This window comes from Podarcis bocagei, assembly GCF_964188305.1.
Source record: "Podarcis bocagei genome assembly, chromosome: Z".
NCBI lineage: Eukaryota > Metazoa > Chordata > Lepidosauria > Squamata > Lacertidae > Podarcis > Podarcis bocagei.
The window spans coordinates 31,398,100-31,414,894 of NC_138140.1; the positions used below are offsets into that span (position 1 = coordinate 31,398,100).

A 16,795-nucleotide genomic window follows, 5' to 3' on the forward strand; every position below is an offset into this window, starting at 1 on the left:
GACGAAAAAACTCGCAGAATGAATTAATTTCGTCTTGCGAGGCACCACTGTATCTTCTAACCCCCTTCAGAACAAATAGCTCACTGGGAGCTCTCCATGGTGCTGTGACCACCAATCTATCTTTTGGCTTGGTTCTGTGGGCTCCTCTGCAGTAAAAAAAAAAGCAGGACAATAGTGCTCCCACAAATGAAGCTACTACCTTAAATCAAATCCCCAGAAATGCACTCCAGCACCAGAGCTAGGCATAATCCCTCACTTCTCTTCAAGGGACATTTAATAGGGATGAGAGCATGCTGGCAACTTGAGGGAATGCACGTGAAAGTCATAGGTGGGACCGGGTGTCCTGCTCTACAGCACAGCACAAGGAAAGGATCAAACTGAGTGTGAAGCTGGGTGGAGTTAGGCTGGAAACAAGTCAAAGTAAAGTTCAGGCAGGATTCTAGGAACACAGAACTGTTGAGCTGCTCCAGCAAGGAACAAGCTGAAACTGAGCCCTTTTATAACAGTAGGAGCAAACACAACCTGCACCTGTGATTCAAGCTGCTGTTTGACTGAAAGGGATAATCTGGGTATTCTGCAGTAGAGTGAGCAGACTTTGAGAGGCAGCAGTTGCCTTCATTAAGGCATCTTTATGGCCACCATGGGAAACAGGATATTGAACCTGAAGGAACTTTGTCTGATCCATCAGGCCAATTACTTTCCTACAACAGCCAGAGACCATCCACCTATGTAGCACAGCATAACCTTTTGGCAGTAACCCAACCACTTCCTATTCCTGTCATTCAACAGTTAAGACTTGCAGCAAGTCACCCAGGTCCAAAACCCATCTGCAGGATCCCATGACTTGAGGCAATGTGCTGTTAACCTTTGGAGAGCTGCAACAGATGTTCTACTAAACCACCACAGAATATCAAGACCAAGAGTCACAAGGAAAAAAGAGTGTAAGTAAAATTTAACTTGAACTACCTCTTAGCATGGTATCTGGGTTGTACCAAATGGAATCTCAACCTTCCCCTTCATTCATTTTCTCTATCTCTTTATGACATCAGCAGCAGCATCTCCTGCTCAGGCTTCTTCAGGATGACTTCACAATATGAATCTTCAACAAAAAGGGAAGGAAATGCCTGAAACAGAAAAATGAATTCCCCCGGTCTGGCTAGAAGGAACAAGCACGCGAGGTGAAATAATCTTGCACTTCGGGGCATCATTCTGAAATGTGGATAATCCTCTACATGGAAACACCAATAAAATCTAGACAAGGTGTCAGTCCACATGGAGTTTATTATTCCCATGTATAGTGCCCAGTTCAGTATACAAGTAAGATTATAAGGCCTGTTTAGGTGTTCAAAGAGCACAGGTGGATGTAAGGAGCACAGAGAGGTATGCATCGGCCTGGTTACTATGTCCTTGGAGGGTTTGAAAAAGTATTATTTGGGTGTTCAATTGAACATGCAGGGACTCCTCCCCACAACTGGAAAGCCCATGCAATTGGGATTCCCAATTGTGGGGAGGATTCTAAGCTCATTCAGATGAATACATAAACCAAAACCTGAAGCTGTAGCCAATGAGAATGTTATGGGTGGGTAGCATGCACATCACTAATCTTCTCTCAATGTCTTTTCAGGCAAAGGCATGCAAGGAACTGGAAAGTCCATTCAGAGGGAGCCAGTACCCACCACCTTCCAGCCAAAACTCACCATCTTCCAGCCAATGCCCAGAACATTCCAGCCAATGCCCAGAAGGTTCCAGCCAAGAGTTTAGAGCAGACACCCAAGGCAGACCAGCAGGTCAGGTAAGCCAAGTTATGTTCCAGCCCCAGGCACAGCTGTTAACAGGGTGTTTTGCACAGTCTCGCAAAACAACTCCAAGATCATTACCATCTCCACATTTCTGCCTGCAGGAGTAAATGAAAGGAGCAAGTATGCATTTGAAGGGTTGGATTAACAACAACAATAAGAACAACTATGACAATTACAGCAACAGGTCTACAGTGCCTAGGAAGGAGGGTTAACCCTTTCACCCATGTTGCAATCTCAGTGAAAATCCTCTCCACTCCAAAGCTCTAATCACTCTTAAGAGAATGCTGCCTTCAATGCCATTGGCAGCTTCCCATCTGGATTAAGTAGCAATTACAGGAGGTAAAACTTCAGAAGCACCACAGCAGTGGGTGAAGGGTTACCCTTCCTGTCTGCAGATCTTAGAACTGAATCTGATCACATGCCTCTTCTCACGGCTGTTCTTTTGCACATGCTTTGAAAAAATAATCATGCTAAATAGATTTGGGTGAATGGGGCTCTGCCTCCACCGGCTTCCTCTTTGTTCAAGGGGTGACTTTGACTGTCATAGACTCTGGTTCCACCTACTGTTAGGCTTTGTGCCTTCTCCCTGTCAGTCTTGATGGGCAGCAATTACCACTAAGGCTGATGGGAATTGTAGTCTAACATCTGGAGGCCACCATGTTTCCAATCCTTGGGTAGGTAATTATGCAAATTTATAGACTTTCCCACTGTATAAAGCCATTGAAGCAGTATATATGATCGAACAAAACAAAACACAAAAATGCAAGCTCTAAAAGCAATAAAATCAATTCAACAAGCTCTCAAAACAACGAAAGCATACCAGCAAACTCCAGAAAAAAAATCATCAGATGTAAAATTGATATTCCATAAGTGACTGGGTGCACTGCAGATAAAGCCTTCCTAAGCAAAAATTTCTTCAGTAGTTGACTAAACATTATCACGCTATGCACCTGTCTAGACAGACAGATAGAAAGAAAGAGATATTGTTTGCCTGTCTGCTAACACATTCAGGAGCTTGATGCTTTATAATATGTCTCTTCTGTACTATATATTTAAAGCATTATCATACCACTTTCAGCAATCATGCATTCCCCCAAAGAATCCTAGGAACTGTAATTTGCTAAGGATGCTAAGAGTTGTTAGGAGGCCCCTATTCCCTTCACACGGCTAAAGTTCTCTGAGTTCTCTGGGATAAGGAATTGACTGGTGAACAACTCTGAGAACAACAGTCCCCAAGAGTCTTCAGGGGAAGCTCAGCTGTTTAAAGTGGTATGCTACTGTGTTAAGAGTGCTAATGGGGCCAGGGTGGATTATCATCTAAAGAGTCAGGATACAGATAAAATAGAATGAGGTAAGGAAGATGCAGATCAGAAAGGTCAGGTACTAGCTCTTTCATACTGTTACAAGTGTAGTTGTTGCTGCAGGCACTTATGGGAGGAGAAGAACCAGATAGTATTTGATCTCAGCCAGGCCAATGAAAGAAACTTTGCTGTCTCACTCTGAAGTACAGTGGTACCTCGCGTTAAGAACTTAATTCATTCTGGAGGTCTGTTCTTAACCTGAAGCTGTTCTTAACCTGAAGCACCACTTTAGCTAATGGGGCCTCCCGCTGCTGCCCAATTTCTGTTCTCATCCTGAAGCAAAGTTCTTAACCCAAGGCAATATTTCTGAGTTAGTGGAGTCTGTAACCTGAAGCGTCTGTAACCCGAGTTACCGCTGTAGTCAGGAAAAATGGCTCTAATGGAGATAATTTAAAAAAACAAAACCAACCATCCTTTCTTGAGCAAAGCTGGTCCTGAATTGTTGTCAAAGTATAATCTGCCCAAGAAATGAAGAGGTTTTTTTTATAGATCATGGGTAGGCAAAATAAGGCCCGGGGGCCGGATCTGGCCCAGTCGCCTTCTAAATCCGGTGTGCGGGCAGTCCAGGAATCAGCGTGTTTTTACATGAGTAGAATGTGTCCTTTTATTTAAAATGCATCTCTGGGTTATTTGTGGGGCATAGGAATTCCTTCATTTATTTATTTTTTCAAAATATAGTCCAGCCCCCCCCACAAGGTGTGAGGGGCAGTGGACCGGCCCCCCTGATGAAAAAGTTTTTTGACCCCTGTAATAGATCTAGTAAAAGGTGCTTCACACATGACATTAGGGCACCAACGTTTTTGGGTTGTTGTTGCTTTTTTGGTGCAAGGATGGAGGAGCAATGCCCCATTCCCAATGCTTTTGTGCGACGACCCCCATCATCCATGATTATCATCCATGCTTTCTGAGAGAGTTGGAATCCAACAGCATTTGGAGCCCCCCCCCCCCCGTTTGAATGTGTAGAAGTATGTAAGGAGTGCAACAAGCAAGGACTCGTCCCCAGGACTGGAAAGCCCACACAATTGCGAATTATCAATTGTGGGGTGGATTCTCTTTCAGATGCACATGAAAATCCTCCTCCTCTGGACCTTCTGCTCAATGCTTGAGGCTGCTGGGAATGTTGAGGGGGTTGGGGCGAGCATGCACATCCCTAACCCTCTCTCAATGTCTTTTCAGTCAAACACCTGCAAACAACCAGAAAGTTCATTCAGAGGCAGCTAATACTCGCCACCTTCCAGCCAAGACTCACCATCTTCCAGCCAATGTCCAGAATGTTCCAGCCAATGCCAAACACCTTCCAGCCAAGAACTTAGAGCAGACATCCGAGGTAGACCAGCATGTCAGGTAATCCAAGTTATGATCCAGCCCCAATTACAGCTGTTAACAGGGCATAAATTCACAAAGCAATTCCAGGATCATTTCCTTCTCCCCCATCACATTCAGTTTGCTGCCCACCCCCCAATCTGCACCTTTACTTACAGAAAGTCATAGGGTGATTCTGGCTGTCATTGACTCTGGCGCCACCTACTGTTGGCCTCCATGCCTTCTGTCCTGCCAGTCCCAATAGGCAGCAATGACCACTGCCCCAAAGGATATGAACTCAGCTTCCTCAGCTTGTTTGCCTTGAACTGGGAAAGCCATTATGTTGCACATTTTGAGCTATGCACTGGATATAGAAATATTTGTCCTAAGAAAGAAGTGATGCTGGATTGAGACAAGTGGAGTTTCCAGATTTATTTATTTAAAAGGCAATGCATGTGCACTCATGTGCAACCTGCTCCCACCTGCAATCCATTCAGGGTCGGGCAGAAAAACTGATTTTGCAGGAACTACCTCAGGGATTTTTATTTTTATTTTATTTTTGAGCAGACCAGAACCAGAGCCAGGTACAAAATGGTGACTCATAGGGTGGAGTGAATTACCTGCATCACCCCATGGGACAGATGTTGGAGATGAGCTTCATAAACAGGCACACATTTAAAATGAGGCCCCTATCTGCACATTGCATTCAAAGCAGCATTCATACCACTTGAACCAGTCATTGGTTTCCTCAAAAGCCCCTAGGAACTGTGGTTTGTTTATATTAATAGTAACAATATTAATATTAAAGGGAGTGGATTGGAAATATTGTTATTGCTGCTTTCATAGTTTTCATCATATCTATCTATCTATCTATCTATCTATCTATCTATCCATCTCACAACTGGATCCATAGTTGCACCTGAAATTCTCCACCCTGTTTTTATCCAGTGCTATTGAAATGCGACATTTTCAGCGGGTTAGTAAAAGTGAATCCTGCACAAACTTCTCCCCACCCTTCCAGGGCCATGTGATTTATCATAATCAATGCTAACAAGCATCTGATTGGCCACCATTGAGAACAGCATGCTGGACTAGATGTGCCACTGGCCTGATCCTGCATACTCTTATTGTGGTCTTAGTAATGCAGAATAGGATCATCTGTATGCCAGAGGAAGCTTTGCAACTCAAATAATTGCTCCTACCTCTGTTTCAAGGATCCAGCTCATTACCCTCATCTCCTTGATGCAATATTAAGTTGCCACATTTTGCAGGTCTCCCACTCAAGCTTATTCAAAAGGCTTTCAACCACAGTTGTAATAAATCCTCTAAACAGTCCAGCTTATTCTTCAATTTTGTTTCTTTTCACTGGGCTAGGTCCATAAATTAGATCTTTCTCTTCCATGCCTGTTTTGGATGAATGGTTTAATTAACAAGGGAAGAAACGAAACAAGGCCACAAAAAGAGGGGGAAAAGACAGACGCCTTTTCAAATGTTTTAAAAGCTGTTGAGAAAAATCATTTCAAAGTTGTTGTTTTTTTTTGGGGGGGGAAGAATTATGAAAGTAACAAAAATCATTCTTCAGCTCTTTCTATCAGTTCCGTTGGTCCCACCAGAGTTGTAATCCTCCATCCTAACTTTGCTCCCCCACCCAAACAAAATATGCTGATGAATGCAGTGGAAATAAGAGAAGCTGAAAATGGGAAATTTAGTATTTTATTACAGGGGTTGGAAACCTCAGGCCTGGGGGATCAAATGTGGCCCTACAAGCATTTCTATTTGGCCCTTGAGACTCTCCTCAGGCCACACCCCTCACTGCCCCTTCTTCATACCTTCCTTGAGCATTTTTGCCTGGCTAGAATGCATCCTGGAACTCTGACATTGTCTCTTCCTTGCCTGGATGGTACAGAGAGAGAGGCCGGTAAGTGTGAAGAAAGCAGCCTATTGTACAGTGGCAAGATTCACATTTGTTGCTCCCTTTGGTCATTCCCACCACCAGCATGTGTCACCTGCAGGGTTGATGATGACAAAATGTTTCCTTTGCATTGAAAGAAGTTCCCTGCAGCTGTTTTATAACTATCTAACAGTACAACCTTGCCAGCATACATTATATATTAGCAAACCCTCCAAGTGTCCCTATTTTCCAGGGATGTCCCTGATTTAGAGAAGCCATCTTGGTTTCTGATTTGATCCCGGAATGTCCTGCTTTTCCTTAGGATGTCCCATAGGATTTTCATTGGAGAAATGTTGGAGGGTTTGGAGATACAGTATCCAAGCCCTGAAGGCAATTCTGTATAGTGAAGGGTTTTTTATGTTTTCTTTGGTTTTTATATATGTTGGAAGCTGCCCAGAGTGCTGGGCAACCCAACAAGATGTGTGTAGTATAAGTAGTAAAATTATCATTATGGAATGCGACGTCTATATTTTCATCAGAGAAATGTTGGAGGGTATGTATTAGGCCCCATCACCCTGTAACCACTTGAAGTCATCATGGACTTCCCCCAATGAATCCTGGGAACTGTAGTTTGTTAGGGTCTGAGGGTTGTTAGGAGACCCCTGTTCCCCTCATAGGGCTACAGTTTGCCAAGTGGTTTAACAGCCAGTCCCTCTTCCCAGGAAACTCTGGGGATTGTATGTAGCTCTGGGAGGGGAATATGGGTTTCCTAACAGCTGTCAGCACAGCTGGGGGTCGGGGGTCAGCTTCTTAGTCTCAGTGCTGCCACTAGCAAGGGGGAAGATGTAAGCAAAGTTTCAAGCACCAGATTAATTTCCTCCTGAGGAGAGAGCAAAAGAGACTTACGCTGCCTTGTAATATCCATTTACAAATATAAGATTGAGCGGGGGGCAGGGGGAGTGGCTATCAGAATAGATGGTGCTTATCTGTATCATAGTATCAGTTCCACAAAAGCAAACCATGTTGAAACTCCTCCTTTCAGCCAGCTGCAAATAAACAAATAAATCTCAGGGTTCCAGGCCCCAACCAATTGAGGCATGCTTGATAGCTAGCAGTAACCAATCATCAATGGCCATTTTAGAAAGCATCTTCTAGCTATCAGTGCTCCTTAAAAAAACCAAAAAAAAACACCCCAGCTTTAACTATCAGCTGAACAAATGCCTGGGGGGGGGGAATCTGTCCTCATTGCATGACCATAACATTATTAAATATTTCTCCAGCTAATAGTATCGCAGTAGTAAATATGAACCAGACCTTGCAGCCTTTAATTGTATTTTCATTTCAAATGGCCAATAGGTGCTTATTTTGTTTTCACTTATCTAAATGACTCATGCCTAGACACACTGATGTTCTGGAATATGTACACCAAATAAGTAATTTCTTCTCTATTCAACTTGCCGCAGGCTCCGAGGCATCTAAAGGAATTTTGCATACAACCAGGTCTTTAGAATAAATCCCACCTGACTTCTGTTTTGGTTACCAGGATGAGTGTTGAAACAGTAGATAATTAGGATGATGGGGGTGGGGGGTCGAGGTGGCAGACAGAATTCGTAAACTTCTACTACAGAAAAGAGACAATCTCACTGAACCTTTGTAGAGATAAGCACTCATTTATTTGACTTTTCATAGACATCTGAAGGTAACCCTGTTTCAGGAAGCTTTTAATGTTTGACGTTTTCTTGTGTTCTTTTATATTTTGTTGGAAGTCACTCAGATTGGCTGAGGTAACCCAGTCAGATGAGTGGGATATAAGAAATAAATTATAACAATATTATTGTTTAAGAACATAACTCAATCATTCTATATCTATTCAGTTCCCAAATGAAGGTCATTCTAAGGCAGGCTTCCTCAACCTTGGCCCTCCAGATGTTTTTGGCCTACAACTCCCATGATCCCTAGCTAGCAGGACCAGTGGTCAGGGATGCTGGGAATTGTAGTCTCAGAACATCTGGAGGGCCAAGGATGAGGAAGCCTGTTCTAAGGCATACACTTATCGCAGTTCAAAAGCATGCCAGTGCAAGTAGATAAATAGGTACCGCTGCAGCGGAAAGGTAAATGGCGTTTCCATGCCCTCTGGCTTCTGTCATGGTGTACCAGAAGCGGTTTAGTCATGCTGGCCACATGACCCAGAAAGCCGTCTGTAGACAAACTGCGGCTCCCTCAGCCTGAAAGCGAGGTGAGCACCACATCCCAAAGTTGAATTCCGCTGGACTTAACTGTCCAGGCCAGGGCTCCTTTACCTTAACCTTTTTACCTTGTACCTGTTAATAATAATAATATTTTAAAACTGAAAAAGGATAATGTATTTAGAATTGGTAAAACAGTCTATATGACAATGCCTCTCTCTGTTGTTGTTTTTCTCTTGTAGTAAATATAGAGGATCTCCACTTTATGAAAAATACATTCCAGGTATGAAGGTGAACATCAGAGAGTTTGCTTTGCAGGGCAGGGCACACACTTAAGAAATGTTCTTATTGTGTTATCTTGTAGGATAGAGAGGGAGTGGTAGAGAAATTCTGACTACAGTGGTACCTCGGGTTAAGTACTTAATTCGTTCCGGAGGTCCGTTCTTAACCTGAAACTGTTCTTAACCTGAAGCACTACTTTAGCTAATGGGGCCTCCTGCTGCAGCTGCGCCGCTGGAGCACGATTTCTGTTCTTATCCTGAAGCAAAGTTCTTAACCTGAAGCACTATTTCTGGGTTAGCGGAGTCTGTAACCTGAAGCGTATGTAACCTGAAGCGTATGTAACCCAAGGTACCACTGTATTTAGACGAGTACAGTGGTACCTCAGGTTAAGAACTTAATTCGTTCTGGAGGTCTGTTCTTAACCTGAAACTGTTCTTAACCTGAAGCACCACTTTATCTAATTGGGCCTCCTGCTGCCACTGCGCCGCTGGAGCATGATTTCTATTCTCATCCTGAAGCAAAGTTCTTAAGCCGAGGTAATATTTCTGGGTTAGCGGAGTCTGTAACCTGAAACGTATGTAACCTCAACCGTATGTAACCCGAGGTACCACTGTATTCCCCAATCCAGTGCCCTCCAGATCTTTTGGACTACATCTCCCATCTTCCCTGGAAATTAGCCCACTGATTTGGGCTGCTGCAAGTTGTAGTCCAACAGCATTGAGACCAGACTCATTAAGACACACAGCCCACCCTACCAATATCTCCAGCTGACTGTCAGCACTTGTATTTATTCTCAGGAGCCCAGTGAAGATTTATGGAAATAAGCTGTTTATTATTTCCCACTTGCAGTTTAGGGAAATGAATCTGGCATTTCCTCACAGCATTCAGTGAATATGGGATTTAAAGCAAAGGTGGGAAACTGTTTCAACCCAGCAGTAGGTGGAGCCAGACTCTCAGATCAATGCATCCAAACATACATATAACCTGAAAGATCATATCTTGCTAGACAGACCTGAACAGGTATATAACCTTCCCCATGAGAGCGTGGTGGCCAGAGGGGGTTGTTTTGTTGTTTTCATTACTAATGATTTATTTTTGCCTTACCTTGAATTCTTATCTTGTGAACCGCCCTGAGATTTTGCGATGAAGGGCGGAATATGTAAGTCTGATAAATAAATAAGAACAGGAACCATTCCCAAAATATTATGTTAGCTGCATTGTTTTATGCTTTCTGGGTGTCCCATGATCATATTATAAAGTAGCTGTATTCTGCATTATAAATCAAAACACTGCTAGGAATTGTTGCCTTCTGTTCTCCAATGCATTTCGTAGCAATAAAAAAATTCAGTGCGGCATGAGCAAACTCTTATTCAGAAAGTGTGGCCCAGAGAAGAAAGTTTGAGAAACACTGCAATAGAGGATTAGACAATTCAGGGTGAGAAAGCTACCAATGGCACTACTAGCCATTATGACTATGTTGCGCCTGCACGGTTGGAGGCAATATGCCTCTGAATGCCAGTTGCTCACAGTGCTAGTTCCTCACAAGTGGGGAGAGGGCTGCGGTGCTCAGGTCCTGCCTTTGGGCTCCACATAAGTTGGCCACTGTGAGAACAAGATGGTGGTCTAAATCACCATTGACCTGATTCAGTAGGGCTACTCTTATGCTGTCCTTTTAAGCATCTGTTAAGAACTGAACTCATAGGTGAATTCATAGAAACCACTCTTTACCATTGTGTTGTTGGGTTCCCCCCTTCCTCAAAGGCCTTTCTTATTTCTATCTATATTTCAGATATCGAGTGCTATAATGCCATACTAAAGCCACGAGTCAGCCTAAGGTTTCCTCTGGACTTTCCAAAGCCAGTACGACCTGGTACCAAAGCAAGATCAAGGCCTTCTGCTTTAAAGGTAAGCAGCATTCCTCCAGGCAATTAATAAGACAAGAATTTTTAATAAAGTACAATATCAGGAGGGGGAAATGCATTGAAATCAATAAAGACAAAACTCTATTTTAGTTTAGTATTCAAGTATTTTAGATGTTGTCAAAGCCATGTGGGTATGTGTCATATCTGCTACAACATAGTTGAGGAACCTTTGCTCTTATGGATGTTGTTGGACTACAACTCCTGTCATCCATGACCACTGACCATGCTGGCTAAGTCTGATAGGAGCAGGACCTGAAGGGCCAAGGGCCCCCAGCCATTAAGGCAGTGATCTACAAAAAACCCTGAAAGGTACAAAACAGACAACAGAATAGCATGGTGAAATTTGCTTACAGAGCCAGGAAGTTCAATATAAAATCCACCTGGCCTGTGACATTTCAATGTATATATTTCATATTCTGCAGACTGGATGTTTTGACATGTGCTTTTTTGTGAGAATGCACTGCATTGTGGGCATTGTAGTCCACAGTAGCTGTATAAAAATGGTTACAATTAAAACTACACTCACATTATATAAGCCCAGATGGGTTGTGTGCATCCTTTCAACCCTTAGCAATGGCCTTTCATGTTGGAGAAACTCAACAAAGATCCAAGCTGGTGAAGAGGACACCAGAAGGGTAACTTGCCACATTTTGAACTAAGTGAAGCAACACATACAGTATGTATTACAATCAAAAAGTCCAGAGCCAAAAATTCTCCCTTGGGCCTCCAATATATGAAAGTCTTCCTCCTTCCCTATAGTTCTTCTTGTGTGGGTCCAAGTCACATGAGATCACCAACCTTGCTGCCAGATTTATACATCACACACATGTCAACTGTGCCAATTCTCTAAGGACAGCTCTCGTTCTCCCCTTCCACTGATATAACACTGGCTTTTGGGGATGCTTTGTTAAAATATTGTTTGTGTGATTTGCTAGATAAAAACAGTGGTTAAATCCCTGTACCCCTGATCTATGGAAGTTAAATCTCTAAGTTGTGGAGATGGGTGCATCTTGCCCCTGATGTACATCTGTACTGATGCACACCCATAGGCAGTAAGGTGCCTTGTTCTGCAGTGTCTGCCACTTCTCATGCTGATGAAGCTCATTTTTATAACAGATTGTACAGCAGTTACGAGAGGTTTTTTGAAGCATATCTTTAGCCAAAAGAATAAAAGAATGAACATCTTGGTTTTCTTGAAGCCCCAGATGTGCCACTGCAAATTAATGAATGCAGTATAGCTTTGTGCAGCTAGAGTAGAGTTTTCTACCATGAGAAATGAAGGAGGTATGAGAGAGTTGGAGGGTCTGCAGCTGTCCATGGATTCTCTCCTTATCTCAATCCCACTCTCTCTATGTCACAATTACTAACGTGCAATTTGATTGTTGCCTTTCAGCGAGTTAACGTACCACTAGCACCTGCACATGTACAAGTAGACTTTAAGATCCCCACCACTGAACCACCCAAGCCAATTGCTCCAGGTGAATCTGATGAACCATCTCTAGAACCATCTCTAGAACCAAGCCAGAACCAAGCCTTAGAGAACTCCGAGAAAGCAGATCCAAGCAAGTCAGAGGAGAAAAAGAAATTCTGGCACAAGTTGCCCTGTTGGAAGAAAAAGAAGGCAGCTGTATCAGATACTAAGGAACATGCAGGTGATCATACCAAGGTAGATGCAGCTGATAATATAACAGTTACACCTGAAAATGAAGAAATATCACACCACAGCAGTGTATCAGCCCAGACCACTGTGGAATCACCATCACCACCACCACCACCACCAAAATCACCACCACCCATTTCCCCTTCAGCAACTAAACGTAGGAAAAGAATCAAAGATAAGAAAGATACCACACTGATGGTATCTCCATCAGACATAACCCCTCAAACATCTGCTGCGCCATCACCAAGTGATGATGGGGAACAGTCAAAATCACCCAAAGGGATTTTGAAATCATCAGTGGAAAAAATGCAGCCTGGAAAATCTGTTTCCATCCATACACCACAAGAGATAAACAGCACCAAGCCTCCTCCAAAGCATTCAATGACTCATTTTAGAAGTAAGGAAATTTCACCTGTGACTAATGACAGTTCAACCTCTGAGAGAACATCAGCCACTGATGAAACAGAGCTGAGTTCTGCAACTACCACATCGCTCAGATCTCAGAGGCGCACACCTTTGTTTGCCAGAGCTTTTAAGCCAACACTAAATGATGCCAGGAAACGTTTTGGAAAGGGAAAAGAAGAAGGCAAAGTTTCCACCGTTGCAGCTTCAGAAACACCTTTTCCTGAGTCTCACACTACTAATTCTGGAGATCAAGAAATTCCACCTCTGACATCTCAGCCCACAGTGCCCACATCACCACCTGGCATGGTGCCTCCTGATTCAGCGCCCAGATCACCACCCAGAAATTTGCCACCACCACCAGATCAATTGAACACAGAGGCAGCTTCTGCTCTCACTACCTCTCTCAGATCTCAGAAGCGGGCACGTATGTTTGCCAGAGCAAGTACACCATCCCAAAATGTTGCCACTACTCATTTCAGAAGTGAGGAAATGTCACCTACAGCTGACAGCAGCTTGCCTCGTCCAACACCTGAGAAAACACCACTCAAATCACCCACCACTTCTCCCAAAGATACTGAGAAATACACAGCGGTGCACAAATCTTTCTTCACCAGAATTCCAACAGGATCTCTGGCGGAGGTGAAAGCTGCACGCCTAGTAAGTTGTTTCTATTTTTCTTCGTATCTCATGAAAACATAAGTCAGAAATGTTGGTGTAATGAGGTCAAATAGTTGGTGTAAGGCAGTCAAATATTATACCATAGGGAAGAGGGAATATTGGGTGCACCACAATCAGAACTTCAATACAGGTAGTCTAAAGTTAAAAAAGCTGCAACATTGCTTGTAAATTACAAGTGTTCATTGGCCGAAGCATTAGAAAACAGGAGTGAATGTAATCATACTGAGCAAACTAGTAGAATCCTACCTATCTTGCTCATTCTTACATCTGACATTCTTGTGAAATAGCTTAGTTATATAGAGGTTTCCTCAGAGAGACACTCCAGCATGAAATGGCTGAAACAGGAGTTTGTTTCTATGGATGCAATGAAGGGATTGAGAACCTCAAGCCTGAAATGGCAATGTGCGCACACCCCTTCAGCCTCTCTATCTGGCCCTCAGGATTTTCCCTAAGCCACACTCTGCAACTGTGCTGCTGTGTACCCTCCTTAAGTCATTTTGCCTGGCTAGACTACATCCTTGAACTCTGATGATGCCTTGATACACAACCCACAATGAGGACATGTGATTGGACGTTTGGTTCTTTAGTGTCAAAGCACTCAACTACATCAGCTTCTAAGGTGCAAAAAATATATGCACTGCTCCTGCTAAATAGCTAGCGAGGCATCTCCTTCTTCAGGCTTGTGCTCTGACCCAGATATCTGGAGCAACTATGCAAACATGCCCCTTTCAGCACACATACTACCCACTGTTGTGATGCCAGCAGCTGGTGACCTCCTGTACTGCAGCTCCAGCTGCTCCTGTCCCTTTAAACCCCACCTTGTCCTTGGAGACAGCAAGGGAAGAAGCAGAGGAGATTCTAATGGCCTAGCTCTCTCTGCATCTGTCTCTGTGCCTTCCTGTAACTCTTCCCTGCCTCTTTTTCTCCCATTTCTGACTCTTCTTTTTCCCTCTGCTGCATGGGTGGTACAGAACCCCACAAATCACTGGCCTGTTCCCCTTGATCATCCTCCTGGTCCCCTGGCTCCTCTGCCCACCCTTTGGACTCCTGCCTGTACCTGGCATGCTTCTTGCTTGTCTGGGTGGAGAACAGAGATGGGTGCATGAGTACGTTTAGACTAGTAGACAAAGGTAACATTCACTTTTTTCTCTCCTCTGCCCACTTTTGTTTCTGGCCCCATCTACTACCTGAAAGTGGCCCTCCGAAGGCACTACTCGCAGATAACTGTGTGCAGAAATGCATTCTTGTATGTGTATAAGGTGGCAAAACTTGCATTTTTCTTTCTGCAGAATAATTTATAAATCTTCTTGTTGTTATTAATTCCATTCTCATGCCTTCTATCTTCCTCATTCCAGCCTGGAGCAAAATGGGTTCAAAAATTCCTTTAATAAAAAGAAAGGAGGAATGATTTTTTCAGTTCTACCACAACACTTCTCTGGGGATTCTTTATGCAGCAGCTGGTATCAAGGAATAGCTCTTCCTTTTATTAAAAGCTAACAAATAAAACATATCCACCAACAACCTGTGAGTAGTGAGTTTATTGGCATAACTTGGTAATTGCCTTGTTCATGCTCAGTCTGTAGAGCATGAGACTCTTAATTTCAGGGTCGTGGATTCACGCCCCACATTGGGCAAAAGATTGCAATATGCATTGCAAAGCGTTGGCCTAGATGACCCTTGGGGTCACTTCCTACTCTAAGATTCTGCATCTGATACCAGAATCCTCAGAAGAAGACAGCCCAGAAGTTGCAGGACCATGGACAGCTCCAAGTATGCAGCTTGCTCTCACAAAGGTTAAGAGCAGACTGAGTCTTTAGAAAAACAACACGTTTGGTTCCTTGCCTTTTCCCAGCAGACATACCATATGAGGTTGGAGGTTACTGCTTTGTCATTTTGCCAGTTGCCACTGCAGCTTGCCAGGGCAGGGCAGGGTGGTGGTAAAGGCAGCCAGCTGCAACTTCAGATATTGGAATGTAGCTTTTGAGGTTTCCCCCCAAACCAGCCACTTCTGCACCATTCCCTGTGTACAGCATGTCTTTGTAGGAACTATGGTACAAATCACTTCATGCTCCCAAAGTGGATCCTTTGAATCAATGTGTCAGATGGAGAAATGCTAGTGTGAACTACCTTTCCCCTGGAATGCGGGTATCACATCATGGGCACTTCCTCATATTTTTCTCACTCTGATACAGTCTGCCAACTTAACAACACATTTCTCTGCGAGTTCTGGCTTTCTAGCAAAGACCACTCATTACAACGTGTACTAGAGCAGTACTCCAATTTGGCCAAGTACACCATCAGAACAGACTGACAGAAATGTGGTGTCAAGATAGGCATATAAGAAATAAATGCAGTGTGTCCATCCTGGCTTTGGGACAAATGTGACAATATAGCTTCAGCAGTTAATGTGATTGAACACATTTTTAGTCTTGGGAGAAGGTGGCGGTTGATTTAAATAACTCTAGCAATGCAGAAACCTGTTTATAAATCAAACTCAGGATTTCCCTCCATGATGTTTGGAAAGGATACCATCATCTTAAGAAACAGAGGCTAGATCCAGACACATCAAAAAAGCGATTCAGTTAAACACGTTGTAGACTTCATGAAGGGAAATCCCGTTGGTGAAAGACGGTAATCCACAGTGCCATCTGGTGTCACAGGGTTATAACACATATAAAGTGTTTTTGTTTTGTTTTATCTTTATCAATATGGCTATGGCATAGAATCAGTTTGTAATGAGGCCTGAAAGAGCAAAATGCAGTGGACTAGGAGACAATGCAAACATTCTTGAAATGCACACTATTTGGAACAGAGGTGGATGATGCCCCTTGGGACTAGTAGGGCAGGGGGACTAACAGTGATAGTCAGAGTCACCCCCCTGGTTGGTTTAAGGAAGGAGGCTGGCTGAGGGCAGACTGAGTTTGCTGGGCCAGTGCCTCATTCACACTAACGGACCAGTCCACACTGGCTGGGGGGGGGGGGGGACACACACGCAAAGTACATGTGTAAGATTATGCATGTTGTGAAATAAGTGGATAGGACAAAGTTTTTTCTACTCACCTTCCACACTGTGAAACAATGGAATTTGCTCCCATAATAGTCAGCAGCCAGGGCAGCTTTAGTGGGGAGAGGTAGACATTTTCATGGAGGGAAAGGCTGTGGGTTGCTGCTAGCCATGATGGCAAGGCCCTCTACCATTATTGTACTGAAAAGATTTTTTAAAGGGAGGCAGCAAGGGGTTGGAGCAACTCCCTTATGCACAACAGTTATAACATCTGGAGCTCTTTCATTTAGAAAATGTGTAAGTAG

General features: G+C 43.6%; 1 protein-coding gene across 2 annotated transcripts; it reads left to right on the top strand.

The window, feature by feature from the left end:
• The first annotated feature begins 1,060 nt into the window (after nt 1–1,060).
• LOC308579267 (uncharacterized protein) lies at nt 1,061–15,007 on the top strand. 2 transcript variants are annotated; one of them, XM_081180180.1, is made up of 7 exons: nt 1,061–1,178; nt 1,625–1,792; nt 4,337–4,504; nt 8,782–8,822; nt 10,611–10,726; nt 12,137–13,465; nt 14,458–14,634. In XM_081180180.1, the coding sequence occupies exons 1-7, from the start codon at nt 1,138–1,140 to the stop codon at nt 14,590–14,592; spliced, it is 1,998 nt and encodes a 665-aa protein (XP_081036306.1). In that variant the 5' UTR covers nt 1,061–1,137; the 3' UTR covers nt 14,593–14,634. The 2 variants fall into 2 exon arrangements, with proteins under 2 accessions (XP_081036306.1, XP_081036307.1); XM_081180181.1 differs by lacking the exon at nt 14,458–14,634 and adding an exon at nt 14,842–15,007 and having other exon boundaries at nt 1,062–1,178.
• Nucleotides 15,008–16,795: the final 1,788 nt, after the last annotated feature.